Source organism: Zophobas morio, unplaced genomic scaffold, assembly GCF_036711695.1.
Source record: "Zophobas morio isolate AGI-343-1 ecotype UQ-CSIRO unplaced genomic scaffold, CSIRO_AGI_Zmor_V1 ptg000020l, whole genome shotgun sequence".
Lineage (NCBI taxonomy): Eukaryota > Metazoa > Arthropoda > Insecta > Coleoptera > Tenebrionidae > Zophobas > Zophobas morio.
The window spans coordinates 732,971-756,114 of NW_026972125.1; the positions used below are offsets into that span (position 1 = coordinate 732,971).

The following is a 23,144-nucleotide window of genomic DNA, read 5'->3' on the forward strand; positions in this document are numbered from 1 at the left end:
TCACTGTACGCCCAAAAGTCGCAATTTCAGGAGCTAAATCTCGACTTGGTGCAATTCCCCAAACCCGTGTACGTCACTGAGGTGCGCATCATCCCCCTGGGGGCTCGCGTCCAAGCAGACTTCCCTGGAGGCGTTCGTTTAGGAGCGACGAACCCTAGTCAATTCCAAATTGAATTCTTTGTTAATGACTTGGGCAAGCCCGGGGCTAGCACGTTCGAGAGTTTGGGGGGGTTTGAGTACAACCAGAATGGGTGTATTAATCTTAATTGTGTGCCAGAGGATACTGTGAGGAAGATACCGACAGATGGGTTGGTGTTGCGGGGGTGGTATACGACTATAACGTTAGCGGTGTACGGGACGTTGACTAATAATATTACCGAACAGATTATTCAGCCTGTGGTGAATCCAGCGTTGCCGGCACAACCTAATACTATAGCCGATGCACAACAGATTATTTCTGGTAACACTATTGAGAACGAGTGGAATCAGGATAATATAACTAATGTTCCTATTGAGTATAATCAGGGGGCTGCGTCGTACCAGCAAACGTATAATCAACCAGAGAATTATTCACAGGAATACAACGAGTATTATAATGATGTCCCGAAGGACCCCAGGAGTTACCATCACCCGCCGCCAGAGGGCGAATGGGACGCGAAGGTGCGGCCGAGAAGTGGCGAGACCGAACGGGACCGGGAAAGAGACAGAGACAGGGATAGGGACCGAGACCGGGAAAGGTCACGGGAAGTGGGATATCAGGTAATTTCAAGTGTTTTTTTATTTCTAGTTAAGGTTAGAATCATCACCTGACACCACTTTGACAATCCCGATTCATGTCATGGTACAAATCCCGCTCAAATCAATTAAAATTCAATTTCGTTTTTAGAAAACTGGCAGTACTGAGCGGGACCACAGCCGGCCGGAGCCCGACCGGCGCGACCGAGACCGAGAGCGGGACAAGAACTACCCGCGGTCGCGCAGCCGCGACCGCCAGTCGCGCGATTACAGTCGGGACGTGAGCCGAGAGCGAGACTGGGACCACGAGCGCCAGGACTACCGCAACGAGCGCGACTGGGACCGGGACAGGAACCGAGACCGGGACCGCGATCGAGACCGGGACCGGGACCGCTCGTACAAGCACGACGAGAACTACCGAAGGTCGTACAACCGCGACGAACGGGAGGAGCGGAAACGGCCGAGGACGCCGCCGATTCAGTCGCCGAAGCGGCCTCACACGCCGCACGGCGAGCGGAAGGAGCCGTCGCCGCCCGAGCCGGACAGCTTCAGCGAGGAGGAGGTGGTGGAGAAGCAGAGGAAGGAGAAGGAGCGGGAGCGGGAAAGAGAAAGAGAGGAGGTGACGCCGGCGCAGAAGAGCCCGGCGAAGGAGGTGAGAACAATTTTGGAAAAAATCCTATCTAAATTGTAAAATGCGATCAGTCCATACTTCTAATTTATCATGTTTGAAGTTTATTGTTGTCGAAATAAGTCTACAAATATTAAGAAAAAACGGCAAAATGTAGCCCCGCCCACCCGCCCTATCTCAATTGTGATGATTTTTTTTTATTCGTCGTGAGCCAAGAAGGCGGAGCTTAACTACAAAATCCTTATGTCTCTACGAGAAATTAAAAACATGTTTTTGAGTATCGTGTTGTTTAAAGAATAGTATGTATATTAAGAAAAAAGTAAAGCCGTTTTCATTCGTTGTCAGATCGAGGGGCGGGGCTTAATTGCAAAATCCATATTTGTCTACAAGTATGACAATTTTAAACATGTTTTAAGTTTCTTGTTCTGAAAAGACGACTACGTATATTAAGAAAATAGGCAAAATATAAACCCCGCCCACCCACCCTATCTCAATTCTGATGATTTTTTTTATTCGTCGTGAGCCAAGAGGGCGGAGCTTAACTGCAAAATCCTTTTTCGCTTTTCAATATTTGGATATTGCACTTTTTGAGTTTCCCGATTTTCAGTTTTTCCTTTAAATCCTTCGAATTACAAGTTTTTGATTTCAATTTTTTGAATTTTTAATTCTGTCTAAATTGTACAAAATGTGATCAGTCTATGCTTCTAATTTATCATGTTTTAAGTTTATTATTGCCGAAATAAGTCTACAAATATTAAGAAAAAAAGGCAAAATATAGCCCCGCCCACCCGCCCTGTCTCAATTGTGATGATTTTTTTTTATTCGTCGTGAGCCAAGAAGGCGGAGCTTAACTGCAAAATCCTTATGTCTCTACGAGAAATTAAAAACATGTTTTGAGTATCGTGTTGTTCAAAGAATAGATGTATATTAAGAAAAAAATAAAGCCGAAGATTAAGTCCCACCCATACCCGCCCTGATCTCAATTCTCAATTGTGATGAATTTTTCATTCGTTGTCAGATCGAGGGGCGGGGCTTAATTCCAAAATCCATATTTGTCTACAAGTATGACAATTTTAAACATGTTTTAAGTTTCTTGTTCTGAAAAGACGACTACGTATATTAAGAAAAGAGGCAAAATATAAACCCCGCCCACCCACCCTATCTCAATTCTGATGATTTTTTTTTATTCGTCGTGAGCCAAATATGGATATTGAACTTTAGAGTTTCTCGATTTTCAATTTTTTCGTTTAAATCCGTCGAATCGCAAGTTTTTGATTTCAATTTTTTGAGTTTTTAATTCTATAATTTTGGAAATTCCATTTTTCAGTTTTACAATTTTGCAGCTTGTCGAAATTTCAGTTTTTCGATTTTGCAATTTTTTAATTTTTCAATTATTCGATTTTTCACTTTTTAGATATTATGATTTTTCGTTTTCTCAATTTTTCAATCAGGAATTTCTAGATTTTCAATTTTTTGGTTAAATCGAAACTTATAAATTCCATTTTCTGGTTTCTCGATCTCTCAATTTTTCTATTGCAAATTCTGAAATTTTTTATTTTTCGGGTTTCCAATTTTTCGTTAGTCAATTTTTCGATTTCTCAATTCAACTTGAAATTTCTGGTTTTTTCAATTTTTGGATATTTGCATTTTTGAGTTTCTCGATTTTCAAGTTTTTCGTTTAAATTCTTCGAATTTACAAGTTTTTGATTGAAATTGTATAATTCTGAAATTTCCATTTTTCACTTTTACAATTTTTCGATTTTGCAATTTTTTAATTAATCGATTTTTTAAATTTACAGTTTTGAAATTCTTTCATTTTTCGATTTTTCAATTTCTAGATACATATTTTGATTTTTCTTTTTTCAATTTTGATTTTTACTTAGTTGCTCAATTTTTCGATTTAAAATTTTTAGATTTTTCAATTTTCAATTTCTAGTTTTAGAATTTTCAGTTTTGCAGATTTTCGAATTTTCAATTTGGTTATTTTGCAGTTTGTCCACTTTTAGATTTTACAATTTTGATTTTTTTTCATTTTTTAGATATATATTTCGATTTTCCGATTTTTCGATTTTTTTGAAGTTTTCGATTTTTAATTTTTCATTTTTTTATTTTAATTTTGTATTTTCCGAACTTTTCAAATATTCAATTTTATATTTTTCGATTTTTCAGTTTCTTGATCTCTCAATTTTTCTATTGCAAATTTTAGGATTTTTGATTTTTCGGCTTTCCAATTTTTCGTTAATTAATTTTTCGATTTTTCAGTTCAATTTGAAATTGTTCGTTTTTTCAATTTTAGAACATTTCATTTTTTGAGTTTCTTGATTTTCATTTTTTTTAATTTAAATTCTTTGATTTTTCAATTTTTTGAGTTTTTAATTCTATAATTTTGAAATTTCCATTTTTCAATTTTGCAGTTTTCCGAACTTGCAATTGTTTAATTTTGGATTTTTTTAATTCTTCAATTATTCAATTTTTTAATTTTATAATTTGGAAATCCTTTAATTTGTAGATATGTATTTTGTTTTTCAGTTTTTTTCAATTTTTCGATTTTTCAATTCTCAGGTTTTCGATTTTAATTTTTAATTTTTTTGAAATAATTCTAATTTTCAATTTTTAAATAGTTTGATTTTTCGTTTTTTCGATATTGCATTTATCAATTTTTCAATAAGGAATTTCTAGATTTTCAATTTTTTGGTTAAATCGAAACGTATAAATTCGATTTTCTAGTTTCTCGATCTCTCAATTTTTCTATTGCAAATTTTATAATTTTTGATTTTTCGGGTTTCCAATTTTCAATTTTTCGATTTTTCAATTCAACTTGAAATTTCTGGTCTTACAATTTTTGAGTTTCTCGATTTTCAAGTTTTTCGTTTAAATTCTTCGAATTTACAAGTTTTTGATTGAAATTGTATAATTTTGAAATTTCCATTTTTCAATTTTACAATTTTTCGATTTTGCGATTTTTTAATTATTTGATTTTTTAAATTTCCAGTTTGGAAATTCTTTCATTTTTCGATTTTTCAATTTTTATATACATATTTTGATTTTTCTTTTTTCAATTTTGATTTTTAGTTAATTGCACAATTTTTCGATTTAAAATTTTACAATTTTTCAATAATTCCCAAATTCTTGATTTTTCGTTTCTTCAATTTTGTATTTTTTTCATTTTTGCAATTTTTTTAGTTTTTCAATTATTCGTCTTTATAATTTTACAGTTTTGAAATTCTTTCATTTTACGATTTCAGTTTTCGGATTTTGCGTTTTCTCAAATTTTCGATTTTTATTTAGTTTGCTCAATTTTTCGATTTAAAATTTTTAGATTTTTCAATCTTCAAGTTCTCGATATTAATTTTTCAGTTTCTTTGTTTTTTATTTTTCCATGTCTGGTTTTAGAATTTTCAGTTTTGCAGATTTTCGAATTTTCAATTTGGTTATTTTGCAATTTGTCCACTTTTAGATTTTACAATTTTGATTTTTTTCATTTTTTACATATGTATTTCGATTTTCCGGTTTTTCGATTTTTCATTTTTAAAGTTTTCGATTTTTAATTTTTCATTTTTTATTTTAATTTTAGATTTTTAATTTTGTATTTTCCGAACTTTTCCAATTTTCAGTTTTATATTTTTCGATTTTTCAGGTTCTCGATCTCTCAATTTTTCTATTGTAAATTTTAGGATTTTTGATTTTTCGGGTTTCCAATTTTTTGATTTTTCAATTCAATTTGAAATTGTTCGTTTTTTCAATTTTAGAATATTTCATTTTTTGAGTTTCTCGATTTTCAATTTTTTTATTTAAATTCTTTGATTTTTCAATTTTTTGAGTTTTTAATTCTATAATTTTGAAATTTCCATTTTTCAATTTTGCAGTTTTCCGAATTTTCAATTTTTTAATTTTGCAATTTTTTAATTCTTCAATTATTCGATATTTTAATTTTATAATTTGGAAATCCTTTAATTTTTAGATATTTTGATTTTCCGTTTTTTTTTCAATTTTTCGATTTTTCAGTTCTCAAGTTCTCGATTTTAATTTTCCAATTTTCGTTTTTACAATTTTGTGATTTCTCATTTTTTCGATTTTTTAATTTGAAAATTTTGAGTTTGCGACTTTTCAGTTTCTTGTCTTTTATTTTTCAGGTTCTAGATTTCGAATTTTTAGTTTCGCACTTTTTCGAATTTTCAATTTGGCTATTTTGCAATTTTTCGATTTTTAAATTTTACGATCTTGATTTTCAGATATTTTGATTTTCCGTTTTTTTTTCAATTTTTCGATTTTTCATTTCTCAAGTTCTCGATTTTAATATATTAATTGTAAATTCGAAAAATTGAAACTAAAAGTCGAATTGAAAACTCGAAAAAACAAGAAACTGTAAAATCGAAAAATTGAAAAAACGAAAAATTGGAAACTACAAAAATCAAAAAATTCTAAAAGTGCAATAGAAAAATTGATAAATTGAAAAATCGAAAAATATAAAACTGAAACTTGAAAAGTTCGAAAAATACAAAATTAAAAATCGAGAACTTTAAAAATGGAAAACTGTGAAACTAAACATCGAAAAATAGAAAAAAAGGAAAATGAAAATATCTAAAAATTGGAATAAAATCAAAATCGTAAAATTTAAAAATCGAAAAATTGCGTAATAGCCAAATTGAAAATTCGAAAAAGTGCGAAACTAAAAATTCGAAAACAAGAAACTGAAAAATAAAAAACAAGAAACTGAAAAGGTGCAAATTCAAAATTTTCAAATTAAAAAATTGAAAAAATGAAAAATCACAAATTTGTAGCAACGAAAAATTGAAAAAACGGAAAATCAAAATATCTAAAAATTAAAGGATTTCCAAATTATAAAATTAAAAAATCGAATAATTGAAGAATTAAAAAATTGCAAAATTAAAAAATTGAAAATTCGGAAAACTGCAAAATTGAAAAATGGAAATTTCAAAATTATAGAATTAAAAACTCAAAAAATTCAAAAATCAAAGAATTTAAATAAAAAAATTGGAAATCGAGAAACTCAAAAAATGAAATATTCTAAAATTGAAAAAACGGACAATTTCAAATTGAACTGAAAATCGAAAAATTGATCCTAAAATTTGCAATAGAAAAATTGAAAATTAAAAATCTAAAATTAAAATAAAAAAATGAAAAATGAAAAATCGAAAACTTTAAAATGAAAAATCGAAAACCGGAAAATCGAAATATATAATAACCAAATTGAAAATACGAAAATCTGTAAAACTGAAAATTCTAAAACCAGAAATTGAAAAATAAAAGACAAAGAAACTGAAAAATTAAAATCGAAAATTTGAACCAACGCAAAATAGTAATGAAGTTTTCATTCGTTGCCAGGCCTAGGGGCGAAGCCTAATTGCAAAATCCATATTCCCTTACAAAAATTTATCATTTTAAACATGTTTTAAGTTTCTAAGAATAAAAAAGTCGTCACAATTGAGATGGGGTGGGTGGGCGGGGTTTATATTTTGCCTTTTTTTCTTAATATAGGTAGCATTGTAATATACGTAGCATTGTTTGAACAACACGATACTCAAAAACATGTTTTGAATTTCTTGTAAAGAAATACCCCCTTGGTTCACGGCGAATAAAAGAAAAATCATTACAATCGAGATAGAGCGGGTGGGCGGGCTTACATTTTGTTTTTTTGTTTTAATATGTGTAGACTTGTTTCTTGTTGTGAAAAGATGGCTATGTATATTAAGAAAAAGAAGGCAAAATATAAGCCCCGCCCACCCGCCCTGTCTCAATTCTGATGTTTTTTTTTTGTTCGTCGTGAGCCAAGAGGGCGGGGCTTAACTGCAAAATCCCTTTTTTTCGCTTTTCAATATTTGGATATTGCACTTTTTGAGTTTCTCGATTCTCAATTTTTTCCTTTAAATCCTTCAAGTTTTTGGTTTCAATTTTTTGAGTTTTTGATTCTATAATTTTGAAATTTCCATTTTTCAGGTTTACAATTTTGCAGCTTGTCGAAATTTCAGTTTTTCGATTTTGCAATTTTTTAATTTTTCAATCATTCGATTTTTCACTTTTTAGATATTTTGATTTTCCCGTTTTTTCAATTTTTCGATATTTCATTTTTCAATTTTTCATTAAGGAATTTCTAGATTTTCCATTTTTTGCTTAAATCGAAACGTATAAATTCGATTTTCTAGTTTCTCGATCTCTCAATTTTTCTATTGCAAATTTTGGAATTTTTGATTTTTGGGTTTCCAATTTTTCGATTTTTCAATTCAACTTGAAATTTCTGGTTTTTTCAATTTTTGGATATTTGAATTTTTGAGTTGCTCGATTTTCAAGTTTTTCGTATAAATTCTTCGAATTTACAAGTTTTTGATTGAAATTGCATAATTTTGAAATTTCCATTTTTCAATTTTACCATTTTTCGATTTTGCAAATTTTTAATTATTCGATTTTTTAAATTTACAGTTTGGAAATTCTTTCATTTTTCGATTTTTAACTTTTAGATACATATTTTGATTTTTCTTTTTTCAATTTTGATTTTTACTTAATTGATCAATTTTTCGATTTAACATTTTACAATTTTTCAATAATTCTCATATTCGCGATTTTAATTTTGATTTTTCGTTTCTTCAATTTTGTATTTTTTTCACTTTTGCAATTTTTTAAATTTTTTAGTTATTCGTTTTTATAATTTTACAGTTTTGAAATTCTTTCATTTTTCGATATTTCAGTTTTCAAATTCTCGATTTTAATTTTTCAGTTTCTTTGTCTTTTATTTTTCAATTTCTGGTTTTAGAATTTTCAGTTTTACAGATTTTCTAATTTTCAAAAATTTTGAAAATTTTAGGATTTTTGATTTTTCGGGTTTCCAATTTTTCGTTAATCAATTTTTCGATTTTTCAATTCAATTTGAAATTGTTCGTTTTTTCAATTTTAGAATATTTTATTTTTTGAGTTTCTCGATTTTCAAGTTTTTTATTTAAATTCTTTGATTTTTCAATTTTGCAGTTTTCCGAATTTTCAATGTTTTAATTTTGCAATTTTTTATTTCTTCAATTCGATTTTTTAATTTTATAATTTGGAAATCCCTTAATTTTTAGATATTTTGATTTTCCGTTTTTTCAATTTTTCTATTTTTCAATTCTCAAGTTCTCGATTTTAATTTTTCATTTTTCGATTTTACAATTTTGTGATTTTTCATGTTTTCGATTTTTTAATTTGAAAATTTTGAGTTTGCGACTTTTCAGTTTCTTGTCTTTTATTTTTCAGTTTCTAGATTTCGAATTTTTAGTTTCGCACTTTTTCGAATTTTCAATTTGGCTATTTTGCAATTTTTCGATTTTTAAATTTTACGATTTTGATTTTATTCCAATTTTTAGATATTGTTATATTTGATTTTCCGTTTTTTCTATTTTTCGATTTTTAGTTTCACAATTTTCCATTTTTAAAGTTCTCGATTTTTAATTTTGTATTTTTCGAACGTTTCAAGTTTCAATTTTATATTTTTCGATTTTTCAGTTTCTCAATTTATTTTTCTATTGCAATTTTAGAATTTTTTTATTTTTGTAGTTTTTCGATTTTACAGTTTCTCGTTTTTCGAATTTTCAATTTCACGAATTTGCAATTTTTTTAAATTAACAGTTTTGAAATTCTTCCATTGTTTAATTTTTCGAGTTTTAGTGGCTCGATTTTACAAGTTTTTGATTTCAATTTTTGGAGTTTTTAATTCTATAATTTTGAAATTTTCATTTTTCAGTTTTGCAGTTTTTCGAATTTTCAGTTTGGCTATTTTGCAATTTTTTGATTTTTAAATTTTACAATTTTGAAATTATTGCAACTTCCAATTTTTAGATATTTTGATTTTCCGTTTCTTCTATTTTTCGATTTTTAGTTTCACAATTTTTCACTTTTAAAGTTCTCGATTTTTAATTTTGTATTTTCCAAAATTTTCAAGTTTTCAATTTTTCAGTTTCTCGGTTTCTCAATTTTTCTACTGCAAATTTTGAAATTTTTGATTTTTTGAGTTTTCAATTTTTCCAATTTTCAATTTTTAGAAATGTTTTTTATTTTAATTTTTCTGGTTTTTAATTTTTCAATTCAATTAGAAAGTTTTGTTTTTTACAGTTATTGAATCTTTAATTTTTTGAGTTTCTCGATTTTTTTTTGTTTAAATTCATCGAATTTACAAGTTTTTCATTTCAATGTTTTGAGTTTTTAATTCTATAATTTTGAAGTTTCTATTTTTCAATTTTTCAATTTTTTGATATTTTGATATTTCGTTTTTCCAATGTTTAGATTTTTCAATTCTCAAGTTTTCGATTTTAATTTTTCATTTTTCGTTTTTACAATTTTGTGATTTTTCGTTTTTCCGATTTTTAATTTGAAAATTTTGAGTTTGGGACTTTTCAGTTTCTAGTTTTCGAATTGTTAGTTTCGCAATTTTTCGATTTTGATTTTATTCCAATTTTTAAAATATTTTAATTTTCCATTTTTTCTATTTTTCGATTTTTATTTTCACAATTTTCCATTTTTGAAGTTCTTGATTTTTAATTTTGTATTTTCGAACTTTTCAAGTTTCAGTTGTATATTTTTCGATTTTTCAGTTTCTCAATTTATCAGTTTTTCTATTGCAATTTTAGAATTTTTTGATTTTTGTAGTTTCCAATTTTTCGTTTTTTCAATTTTTCGATTTTACAGTTCCTCGTTTTTTCGAATTTTCAATTTCACGAATTTGCTATTTTTTTAAATTAACAGTTTTGAAATTCTTCCATTGTTTAATTTTTCGACTTTTGGTGGCTCGATTTTCAATATTTTAGTTTCAATTTTTCGAATTTACAAGTTTTTGTTTTAAATTTTTTGAGTTTCTAATTCTATAATTTTGAAATTTCCATTTTTCAGTTTTGCAGTTTTTCGAATTTTTGGGTTTGGTCGTTTTGCAATTTTTCCATTTTGAAATAATTCTAATTTTCACTTTTTAGATAGTTTGATTTTTCGTTTTTTCGATATTTCATTTCTCAATTTTTAATAGGGAATTTCTAGATTTTCAATTTTTTGGTTAAATCGAAACGTGTAAATTCGATTTTCTAGTTTCTCGATCTCTCAATTTTTCCATTGCAAATTTTGGAATTTTTTATTTTTCGGGTTTCCAATTTTTAGATTTTTCAATTCTCAATTTCTCGATTTTAATTCTTCATTTTTCGTTTTTTCAATGTTGTAATTTTTCAATTTTTCGATTTTTTAATTTGAAAATTTTCAGTTTGCGACTTTTCAGTTTCTTAGTCTTTTATTTTTCAGTTTCTAGTTTCAGAATTTTCAGTTTTGCATTTTTCGAATTTGCAATTAGTTTATTTTGAAAATTTTGGATATTTTGATTTTCCGTTTTTTCTATTTTTAGATGTTCAGTTTCTCAATTTTTCATTTTTAAAGTTCCCGATTTTTAATTTTTCATTTTTTGATTTTAATTTTCGATATTTAATTTTGTATTTTCCAAAATTTTCAAGTTTTCAATTTTTCAGTTTCTCGGTTTCTCAATTTTTCTACTACAAATTTTGAAATTTTTGATTTTTCGAGTTTTCAATTTTTCCAATTTTCAATTTTTAGATATGTGCTTTATTTTTATTTTTTCTGATTTTTAATTTTTCAATTTTTCAATTCAATTAGAAATTTTTGTTTTTTACAATTTTTGAATATTTAATTTTTTGAGTTTGTCGATTTTATTTTTTTTTTTTTTTGTTTAAATTCTTCGAATTTACAAGTTTTTCACTTCAATTTTTTGAGTTTTTAAGTATAATTTTGAAGTTTCCATTTTTTAATTTTTTGATATTTTGATTTTTCGTTTTTCCAATTTTTCGGTTTTTCAATTCTCAAGTTCTCTATCTTAATTTTTCATTTTTCGTTGTTTCAATTTTGTATGTTTTAATTTTTTCTATTTTTTAATTTAAATATTTTCAGTTTGCGACTTTCCAGTTTCTTAGTTTTTATTTTTCAATTTCAGTTTTTCAAATCTTCAATTTGGCTATTTTGCAATTTTTCGATTTTTACATTTTACAGTTTTGAAATTATTTCAATTTTTAGTTTCATAATTTTACATTTTTCGATTTTTCAGTTTCTCGATTCATCAATTTTTCCCTTGCAAATTTTAGAATTTTTCATTTTTCTAGTTTCCAATTTTATTAGTTTTGAAATTGTCCAAAATTTCGATTTTTAGTTACTCGATTTTGAAATAATTCTAATTTTCAATTTTTAGATGTTTTTAGTTTGATTTTCCCTTTTTTTTTCTATTTTTAGATGTTCAGTTTCCCAATTTTTCATTTTCAAAGTTCTCGATTTTTAATTTTTCATTTTTTGATTCTATTATTCGATATTTAATGTTGTATTTTCGGAAATTTTCAAGTTTTCAATTTGTCAGTTTCTCGATTTCTCAATTTTTCTACTGCAAAATTTCGAATTTTTGTTTTTTTGAGTTTTAAATTTTTTGAGTTTCTAATTCTATAATGTTGAAATTTCCATTTTTCAGTTTTGCAGTTTCTCGAATTTTCAGTTTGGTCATTTTGCAATTTTTCGATTTTGAAATATTTCTAATTTTCACTTTTTAGATAGTTTGATTTTTCGTTTTTTCGATATTTCAGTTCTCAATTTTTCAATAAGGAATTTCTAGATGTTCAATTTTTTGGTTAAATCGAAACGTGTAAATTCGATTTTCTAGTTTCTCGATCTCTCAATTTTTCCATTGCAAATTTTGGAATTTTTGATTTTTCGGGTTTCCAATTTTTAGATTTTTCAATTCTCAAGTTCACGATTTCAATTTTTAATGTTTCGTTTTTTCAATGTTGTATTTTTTCATTTTTTTGAATTTTTAATTTGAAAATTTTCAGTTTTGCAGTTTTTCGAATTTTCAATTTGGCCATTTTGCAATTTTTCGATTTTTCAATTTTTAAATATGTTCTTTATTTTAATTTTTCTGGTTTTTAATGTTTCAATTCAATTAGAAATTTTTGTTTTTTACAATTTTTGAATCTTTAATTTTTTGAGTTTCTCATTTTTTTTTTAAATTCTTCTAATTTACAAGTTTTTCATTTTAATTTTTTGAGTTTTTAATTCTATAATTTTGAAGTTTCCATTTTTCAATTTTTCAATTTTTTGATATTTTGATTTTTCGTTTTTCCAATTTTTCGATTTTTCAATTCTCAAGTTCTCGATTTTGATTTTTCATTTTTAGTTTTTACAATTTTGTGATTTTTCATTTTTTCGATCTTTTATTTTGAAAATTTTCAGTTTGCGACATTTCAGTTTCTAGTTTTCGAATTTTTAGTTTCGCACTTTTTCGAATTTTCAATTTGGCTATTTTGCAATTTTTCGATTTTTAAATTTTACGATTTTGATTTTATTCCAATTTTTTGATTTTCCGTTTTTTCGATTTTTCGATTTTTAGTTTCACAATTTTCCATTTTTAAAGTTCTCGATTTTTAATTTTTTAGTATAAATTCTTTCATTTTACAAGTTTTTGATTTCAGTTTTTTGAGTTTCTAATTCTATAATTTTGAAATTTCAATTTTTCAGTTTTGCAGTTTTTCGAATTTTCAGTTGTTCATTGTGCAATTTTTCGATTTTGAAATTTTTTCTATTTGTAGATGTTCAATTTCTCAATTTTTCATTTTTTGATTTTAATTTTCGATATTTAATTTTGTATTTTCCGAAATTTTCAAGTTTTCAATTTGTCAGTTTCTCGATTTCTCAATTTTTCTACTGCCAATTTTCAAATTTTTGTTTTTTTTTTGAGTTTTCAATTTTTTGAATTTTCAATTTTTAGATAACTACACGTGTTATACAGAGTCATCAAAATTGATTGAGAGAGTTGGTAAACCTGAACTTGAATAATTTGGTTTATTAAGTTGTATAAAAATATTAGCTGTCAGATTTGAAGTTTCAAGTTTCAAATTTCAAAACTCAGTGGCGTCTTTTTTCGACTTTTTTTTTGGTAAAAACATTAGTTGTCAGATTTGAAGTTTCTAATTTTTGTCACGCCACTGAATTCATTGCCATATAACCTTAAACAAATCTGTTATAAGGTTGACAAACTTCACGACAAAAACAGGGGGTACCAACTCTCTCAATCAATTTTGATGACCCTGTACTAAGAAAACTAAATGTATTAATTGACAAAGAAAACCACACATAATTTCCTTACAAAAATGTACCATTTTAAATGTGTTTTAAGTTTCCAAGAAAAAAAAAATCATCACAATTTAAGTGGGGTGGGTGGGCGGAATTTATATTTTGCCTTTTTTTCTTAATATACGTAGCATTGTTTGAACACGATACTCAAAAACATATTTTTAATTTCTTGTAAAGAAATAAGTATTTTGCGGTTAAGCCCTGCCCCCTTGGTTCACGACGAATTAAAAAAAATCATTACAATCGAGACAGGGCGGGTGGGCGGGCTTACATTTTGTCTTTTTGTTTTAATATGTGTATACTTGTTTCTTGTTGTGAAAAGATGGCTATGTATATTGTTACGAAATACACCCTTACGCCGCCCCAGTACGACGCCTATGGCGGTCGAGAGCCTTCTGGACGTACGCACGGCGCTGATGGGTGAATCATCGCTGTTGACGGCCGAGAGGCGGGCGCATAAAGACAGGTCTGGAGCGTCTCGAAGCGGCGTCCAGGGGAGTCTCGAAGCGGAGTCGCGATGGATGTTCGTGAAGGATCTCGATCAGAGACTATGGGTTTAAATAGAGGCGACCGTGGGTAATGGATTTCATTCATCCAGTGAAGACAGTCGAGAGCGCCGGAATAATTTCTGTACATATTCGTTGCAATAGATAGTGTTGTAATTCGACCTGAAGAAATAAATTTTTGAGTTTTACCAACGCCCGATTTATTATTCGTCCGTCAATCGTAACAATATTAAGAACAAGAAGGCAAAATATAAGCCCCGCCCACCCGCCCTGTCTCAATTCTGATGATTTTTTTATTCGTCGTAAGCCGAGGGGCGGAGCTTAATTGTCAAATCCTTATTTTTTTTTACCATGTGAAATATGTTCTTGAGTAATCGTGTTATACATTCATATTTTTTAGATTTGCTTATACAGGGTGACTCAAAAAAATTAATAAATCAGTCAGTTTATTTTATTGAATAAATCAACAATTGCAAAACTGAATGCTTTGAAATCTTGCAGACGTTTTAAAGTCATTGTAAGCATGGTAAATTGTTAATCAAAATAAATCTGTCCATTAATATTTTTAGTGTTTAAACCAAAATTCGGTCTTATTGTGTTGCAATTCCCCAGGAGACCGCCACCCCTCCCGTGGAGGAGGCCGCCCCCATGGACGTGGAGGAGTTCGAGCCGATCTTGAGCGACGAGGAGATCGTGGACGACGGCTCCGAAGTGGACTACGATTTCGGCGCCTACACCAACAACGACGACTTAATCAAGCTCTTCATTCCTGGTGTGACCAACTTGCGAACGTTCGAGAAACCGGCGACGTTCAGTGTGACCTGCGACGGGCTGCGCGTGGACGAAAACCTGAAAACCACCGTCGGCATAGTCGACGATTACTTCAAGTCCAGCATCACGAAGTACGTCCTGGAGGACTTCACCAAGCTGAACACCGAAATCAAGGAGGAGTTCATCCACTTGTGCGAAAAACTCATCAACACCTTCGGGAGCGTGGAGAACTTCTGCGAGATCGTGAAGTTCCACGTCGCCGTGAAGGGGCTAAAGGAGCGCAAATTCGGCGTCGAGGACCGAGAATTGGCCGAGCAGTTCCATTGCGTCACGTACACGGTGATCGATTGGTTGAAAATCGCGCTGAGCTACGAAATGGCGAACATCCAGGACCAACCGGTGTACAAAATACGGCATATCAAGTGTGGGGTGAGGTTGGCTGATTGGTGTTGTAATAGTCCCGATTTTGTTAAATTGTTGTGGGAGTCGAAGTTCCACATTTACGACGTGCTTCTGGGTTTGTATGACCAGGAGTACATGGCTTTGTCGATTAAGCTCATGATTCTCAAGGCTTTGGATAGTTATCTTTTGCACAAGTTCGCTATTGAGAGGTTTCTTTTGGGTAAGAATAGTACGTGTCGGGAAAATGGGTACCATGATACTTTGTGTGTGTCCAAGGACAATGGGTATAAAACCCTCGTGGAAAAACTGCGCAGAAATCCTTCCGTGCGTTTGAAGTTTTCTCTCAACTCTATTTTGAAAAAACTCAACTTATATGAAGTCTTCCATAAGATGCACGCGGTACTCATGGAAATGCGCAATTGTCCGTCAGAAATCACCCAAGGCGATATTCACCTAATCACTAAGTCGTTAGACCAGATTGTTAATGCCACCCAGAACGAGCAGTTCGTATTTTCCCAACCCAAGCGTTTCTTACCGGTTTCGGCGCAGTTCGAGATAATCCGAACCGAGACTAAGAACGTCCTCGTCGAGTACTACCGCATGTTCGATTTACTCCAATGCGCCTTCTTGCTTCTGACTTGCCCTAGTACCATGAACCTTCCAAGTGTAAAGAACCCAATTTTCGAAATATTGTCGGACTTGTTGAAGACGGCGGAAGGTTTGGAGTACTTAGGGGAGAACTGTCAGACGATGCAGGCCCTGTTGAGGTGTTTGCTACGACCCGACGAAGAAATGCAGTTCTCGATTCAGGACTACATCGAAATTAAGTCGCACAATTTGGGGTTGGAAGCGGCTTACAAGATGGAGGTGTTGTACTACGTGGAGAGCTTAACGAGTGCCGGGGAGAGGTTCAACCACGATTATGACGCGTTGGAGGTGGTGGACCAACTCCACGGCTTGTTTTGTTTGACGTTTACCAACATAGGGCGAATTTGTGTAGCTGAAGTACTTGGAATGAAGGACAACATTGAGTGCTTGTTGCAGTACCTGGGGGACGTGCAAATCAAAGATAAGTCCGAAAGTCAGATCAACAAAATCAAGAAGTCACCCGGGATCGCCTACATTGTCGATTTAATCGCGGTGACTATCACGGCAGTACCGAACGTGCAGTTCCTGGAAGCGTACTTCAAGCAGATCTACCAGTTCGTGGATCAGCTGGACTTGTTTGAAGACGGGGTCACCCAAAAACTGGTGGAAATAAAGTCGTACTTAACACCTCTGGAAAACGTCACTCTTAATTACGACAATATAAGTCACTTTGTTGACGTCATTAACAAACAAATCGAGCACGTGACGAGTTTTCCGGGCCCGTTGATCACAGCTTTGCGGGTGATCCAAAATTTGGGTATATCTTCAGATGCAGACGGTTCGGTACTATCCGAAAACCCGCTAAGTCACTACATCGAACTTAAGTACAAACACGTCATTTTGCAGCTATTTTCGCTAGATGGTACCACGATTCTGACGAAGTTGTTGCAGAAAATCTGCGACCATTATGAGCAACCCAGTCTGCATACTTACGTTTTTGCGTCCAGTCAAGGTTTCCTCATTCTCAATTTAATATCGCCGTGTGTTGAGCTTCTTAAGCAGATGTTGACGTACGTGATTCAGTGCCGTAATACCAATTTCAAGGACCTGACGGTGGTACCGATTCTTCTGCAGACGTATAATTTGCTCAGTTCGTACCCCAACACGTGCGGTGGGTACCACCAAGCTCAAGAAACTTGCAAGGTTATTATAGACACCCTTTTGGTGTACACGCAGCCGGTGTCTGACGAGATTCACGAGAAGGATTCTCTTAGTAAAACCCTCTGGACACTGATGTGTGGCGAAGTGATTAAGTACGTAACGTCAGCCCCCTATACGTTTATACCTGGGTTATTGGTACTGTCGGAGCTTCTACCGCTACCGCTACCCATTCAAACCACTGAAGATTTATCCAAAGACGAAGTCACTTGGGTTGTTAATTTACGAAAGTTGTGGTCTGCGCATTTGCACCCCCATAGTACCAGTATTCAAGAGTTGATTAATAAATTGTGTAGTACCTCGCACTCTCAATTGGTCAATCTTTTGCGCCGGGTGTGCGTCCAGTTGGCAGACCTGGCCGCCAATTCCGCTACAATGATCGCCAGAGGAATTTTAGACTCAGTGTACAAGGGTTTAGTTCCCACCGATGACACCAAAATCGGGGTGTGCAGCAACCACGTGACCCGTTTGTTGAACTTCCTCGCTTGCTTGGTCACCCACAGTACCCTCAAGTGCGCCGTGTTGCACCTCATCCACAGCTCCAGCTCCAAGAGCGACGAGAAGTACCCGACCCTAGTCCACGTGTTCGCGCAAGTCCTCAAAGTCAACAGCAGTAGTACCACTCACATCCAAGCTCAGGAGTGCATTCTGAGCATAATTCAGAGCTTCTGCGACGTGGAGATCACCCTGCTTCAGAGCAGCGTCGCCGCCGAGGTCACGTCGGACCTCTACCTCGCCAACGCGCTCCCCGTGAAGGAGCACCTGCTCACGTTCATCGCCATGATCCTGGACTACCTCCAGGTGGACAGTTCGTTCGTGACGTATCTGCCGGCGGTGCGGACGCTGCTGCTGCTGACCGAGCACGACTACGGGTTCTACCACTTGAAGGAGCAGCTGGGGAAGAGGGGGGACGTGTTCGGGGTCGTTTTGAATAAGTTGGCGCGGAATTTCTCCAAGGAGAACGCGGAGTGTCTGTCGACGCTGAACACGCTGGTGGAGTTTATCAGGGTTTGTTCGAGCTGCGAGGAGGTGGAAGGCGCGCTGTACACGCCGAGGAAGATGAGGATGGCGCTGGGGGAGATCAAGGCGGTGGTGGGGTGGAAGGGGGAGCTGAGCGGGGACGAGAGGCATCCGCTGGTGGCGCTGGAGGAGATACTGAAGGTGAGTGGGGGGGGGGGGGGGGAGCTTTTTGCTACCTTTTTCGCCTTTTTTTAATGACTTGCAGTTTTTGTTTTTTGGAATTTTTTTAAGTAGTTTTTCATCTTTTTTCGCTTTTTTCGTCTTTGTCGTTTTTTGCTAGTTGCATTTTTTTCGCATTTTCTGTGGACTTTTCTCTTTTTTTTTGTAAAGTTTTTGGATTGGCTTTTTCTAGACTTTTTGTAGTTTTTGTGCTGTTTTTTTGGTTGAATTTTTTGTGTTGTTTTTTATCGTATGTTTTGTTGTCTTTTTTGCCTTTTTTTGTCGTTTTCCCCCCACCATTTTTTGATTTTCTTTTTATAGTTTTTTTGTTGGTTTTTATTCCCTTTTTTTTCTATTTTTCATTACGTCTTTGTTATCTTTTTTTACATTTTCTGTTCGCATTTTTGACGCAGTTGTTTGCTCGCGTTTTTGCTTTTTTAACATTTTTTTCCTCTTCTTTTTTATCATGCTTTTAAAATTTATTTGTAGCCTTATTCGTTTTTTACGTTTTTTGGAGATTTTTTTCTTTTTTCGATTTTTCAACTTTTGATTTTTCGTGTTCGCAGTTTTTCGATTTCCCAGTTTGTCGAAGAAACGTCATCGGGGAAAATAATTTAAATTCTCGTAGTTTACAATTTTAAAAAATGTCGATTTAAATAAATTTCTTTTTTGTGAAAAATGGAAAACTCGAAAAATTAAAAATCCAGACACCAAAAATCGAAAAATTGAACGTAGGAAGAATTTCAAAACTGTTAAAATTAAAAAAAAAAATTAAATTGAAAATTCGAAAAAACGACAAACTAAAATCGAAAAATTGAAAAAAATGTAAAATTTGCAATAGAAAAATTAAAAAATCGAAAAATTTAAAATTGAAACTTGAGAAGTTCGAAAAATACAAAATTAAAAATTGAGAACTTTAAAAATTAAAAAATCGAAAACATGAAAAATTCAAAATTGAAAAAACGAAAAATTAAAAATTAAAATCTAGAACTTGAGAATTGAAAAAACGGAAAATCAAAATATCTAAAAATTGAAAAATCGAAAAATGAAAGAATTTCCAAATTGTAAAATCAAAAAATCGAATAATTATTACAGAATTAAATAATTGCAAAATCGAAAAATTGAAAATTCGAAAAACTGCAAAATTGAAAAATGGAAATTTCAAAATTATAGAATTAGAAACTCAAAAAACTGAAATCAAAAACTTTTAAAATGAAAGAATGTATACTAAAAAATTGAAAATCGGGCAACTGAAAGTCGAAAAATTGACCAATGAAAGAATTTCAAAACTGTTAAATTAAAAAAATTCGCAAAAACGAAAAAATATAAAATTGAAACTTGATAAGTTTGAAAAATACAAAATTAAAAATCGAGAACTTTAAAAATCGAAAAATAGAAAAAACGGAAAATCAAAATATCTAGAAATTGGAATAATTTCAAAATCGTAAAATTTCAAAATCGAAAAATTGCAAAATAGCCAAATTGAAATTTCAAAATTGTAGGTGAGTGGGGAGAAGTTGGAAGTTTTTTTCGCCCTTTTATCCTTTCTTTTTTCGTCTTTTTTTAATGACTTGCAGTTTTTGTTTTTTGGTATATTTTTGTTTAGTAGTTTTTCATCTTTTTTTGTCTTCTTTGTTGTTGTTTTTTGCTAGTTGCATTTTTTTCGCATTTTCTGTGGACTCTTCTTTTTATTTCTCCTTTTTTTGGGCACTTTTTTTTATAGGTTTTTGTCGCCTATTTGTCGTTCTTACCAGTCTTTTTCCCTCATTTTTTGCTTCTTTTTTACACTTTTCTTTTTTGTAGACTTTCATGTCGCTTTTCTGTAGTTTTTTTCTTTTTTCGTTCCCATGTTCTTACTTTTTTAATTTCTTTTTTTAGTGGCATTTTTTCGTGGTGTTTTTGTCCCATTTTTGGTGAATTTTTGTAATTTTTTGTATCCTTGTTTGGCGTTTTTATTTTTTAATTTTTTTTTACGTATTATTTGGACCATTTTTTGGGCGTCTTTTTTTTCCCAATTTTTTTTGTTGACTTTTTTCTCCCATTTCTAGCCCTCTTTTTGTTCCTTTTTTTGAGGATTTTGTAACTTTTGTCGTTTTTCTTCCCCTTTTTTGGTCTCTTTTCGTTGCCTTTTTATTCCTTTTTTGTTGAATTTTTTGTGACCTCTTTGGCCATTTTTTGTCGTTTTTTATCCTTTTCTTCGTCCCCCTTTTTTATTGCGTTTTTAGCATTTTTTAAGTCATTGTCAACCTTTTTTTTTCGGATCGCGTTTTTGTTCTCTTTTTTTACTTTTTTTTTCTAAAGTTTTTGGATTGGTTTTTCCTAGACTTTTTTCGGCCTCTGGTGGTTTTACCCATTATTTGTTTTTTTTTTTAATTATTTTGTTGCCTTTTTTATAGCTTTTCCTTGTTAACCATTTTTTCATCTTTTCTTTATCAAGCTTTTTTCCTTCCTTTTTTTGTTTGTTGTACTTTTTTTTGTAATCATTTTTTGACGCCTTTTGTAAATTTTCTTTTTTCCTTCTTTTTACTCCCCTTTTTGAAGTTCTAGTCTTTATCCCTTTCTTGGTTGACTTTTTCCTCCCCCTTTTTTTAACCGACTTTTTTTATTTTTTCTCACCCTTTTTTAAGATTTTTGTTGCGTTTTTGTAGTTTTTGTGCTGTTTTTTTGGTTGAATTTTTTGTGTTGTTTTTTATCGTATGTTTTGTTGTCTTTTTTGCCTTTTTTTGTCGTTTTCACCCACCATTTTTTGGTTTTCTTTTTATAGGTTTTTTGGTTTTCTTTTTATAGGTTTTTTTGTTCTTTTTTATTCCTTTTTTTGTTCTTTTTTGCTCTCGTTTTTGCTTTTTTGGCATTTTTTTCCTCTTCTTTTTTTATTTTTGTAGCTTTATTCGTTTTTTACGTTTTTTGGAGATTTTTTCTTTTTTCGATTTTCGATAAGAAACTGAAAAGTCGCAAACTGAAAATTTTCAAATTAAAAAATCGAAAAATTGAAAAATTACAACATTGAAAAAACGAAAATGAAGAATTAAAATCGAGAACATGAGAATTGAAAAATCGAAAAATTGAAAAAACGAAAAATTGAAAAATGAAAGAATTTAAATAAAAAAATTGAAAATCGAGAAACTCAAAAAATGAAATATTCTAAAATTGAAAAAACCAAAAATTTCAAGTTGAATTGAAAAATCGAAAAATTGACTAACGAAAAATTGGAAACCCGAAAAATGAAAAATTCCAAAATTTGCAATGGAAAAATTGACTTTCATGTCGCTTTTCTGTAGTTTTTTTCTTTTTTCGTTCCCATGTTCTTACTTTTTTAATTCCTTTTTTTTATGCTTTTTTTCTTCCTTCCCCTTTTTTGGTCTCTTTTTGTTGCCTTTTTATTCCTTTTTTTTGTTGAATTTTTGTTACCTTTTTGGCCATTTTTTGTCGTTTTTAATCCTTTTCTTCGTCGCCCTTTTTTATTGCGTTTTTAGCATTTTTTAAGTCATTGTCAACCTTTTTTTTCGGATCGCGTTTTTGTTCTCTTTTTTTTTACTTTTTTTTTGTAAAGTTTTTGGATTGGCTTTTTTCTAGACTTTTTTCGGCCTCTGGTGGTTTTCCCCATTTTTTTTAGCTATTTTGTCGCCTTTTTTTATAGCTTTTCCTTGTTAACCATTTTTTCAAGCTTTTTTTTGTTTGTTGTATGTTTTTTTTTTGTAATCACTTTACTTTGACGCCTTTTGTAAATTTTCTTTTTTTGCTTCTTTTTACTCCCTTTTTTGAAGTCGTAGGGGTCAATTCCAAGTTGGTGGCGCAAGTCAGTGGTGCAGCGCAACTTTATAATGCTAATTTGGGTATCAAATGCTGGTTGCTAGGGGTGACGGAATAAACAAGCGCAATTTTTCGAGATAAATTGAAATTTTCCATTGAAATTTGCACCATGGAGTTGCGGCACCTCTAGTAGGCAGTGCAAGTTGGCGCAATTTATCTCGAAAAATTGCGCTTGTTTATTCCGTCACCCCTAGCAACCAGCATTTGATACCCAAATTAGCATTATAAAGTTGCGCTGCACCACTGACTTGCGCCACCAACTTGGAATTGACCCCTTTGTCTTTATCCCTTTCTTGATTGCCTCTCGTTCCCTTTTTTTGACCAACTTTTTTTTTCTCACGCTTTTTTATTTTTGTTGCATTTTTGTAGTTTTTGTGCTGTTTTTTGGTTGAATTTTTTGTGTTGTTTTTTATGGTTTTGTTGTCTTTTTTTGCCTTTTTGTCGTTTTCCCCCACTACTTTTTGGTTTTCTTTTTATAGTTTTTTTTTGTTTTGTATTCCTTTTTTGTTCCATTTTTCATTACGTCTTTGTTAACTTTTTTATATATTTTCTGTGCGGATTCTTGACGCGGTTTTTTATTTTTTAGTTTTTTGTACCTTTTTTTTATCACGCTTTTAAAGTTTTTTTACAGCCTTATTCGTTTTTTACATTTTTGGAGATTTTTTCTTTTTTCGATTTTTCAGCTTTTGATTTTTCGTATTGTCAGTTTACGATTTCCCAATTTCTCCATCAGGGAAAATAATAAAAAAAAATGTCGCTTTGAATAAATTTGTTTTTTTTTTTCTGGAAAATTGAGAACTCGAAAAATTAAAAATCGGGCCACTAAAAATCGAAAATTTGAACAATGGAAGAATTTCAAAACTGTTAAAATTAAAAAAAAATAGCAAATTTGTGAAACTGAAAATTCGAAAATTGGAAACTAGAAAAATGAAAAATTCTAAAATTTGCGATAGAAAAATTGATGAATCGAGAAATTAAAAAATCGAAAAATATAAAATTTAAACTTGAAAAGTTCGAAAAATACAAAAATTGAAAATTGGAATAATTTCAAAACAATATAATTTAAAAATCGAAAAATTACGAAATAACCAAATTAAAATTCGAAAAACTGAAATTGAAAAATGAAAGACTAAGAAACTGGAAAGTAGCAAACTGAAAAT

General features: G+C 31.0%; 1 protein-coding gene across 1 annotated transcript in view; it reads left to right on the forward strand.

Annotated features, from left to right (window-relative positions):
* Positions 1 to 23,144, forward strand: part of LOC135131270 (protein virilizer) — a 28,813-nt gene that overhangs the window by 224 nt on the left and 5,445 nt on the right. The window contains exons 2-4 of the mRNA XM_064058936.1: positions 31 to 759; positions 887 to 1,387; positions 14,629 to 18,156. Coding sequence (XP_063915006.1) covers positions 31 to 759; positions 887 to 1,387; positions 14,629 to 18,156 — 4,758 coding nt within the window. The remainder of the gene's footprint in view (positions 1 to 30; positions 760 to 886; positions 1,388 to 14,628; positions 18,157 to 23,144) is intronic.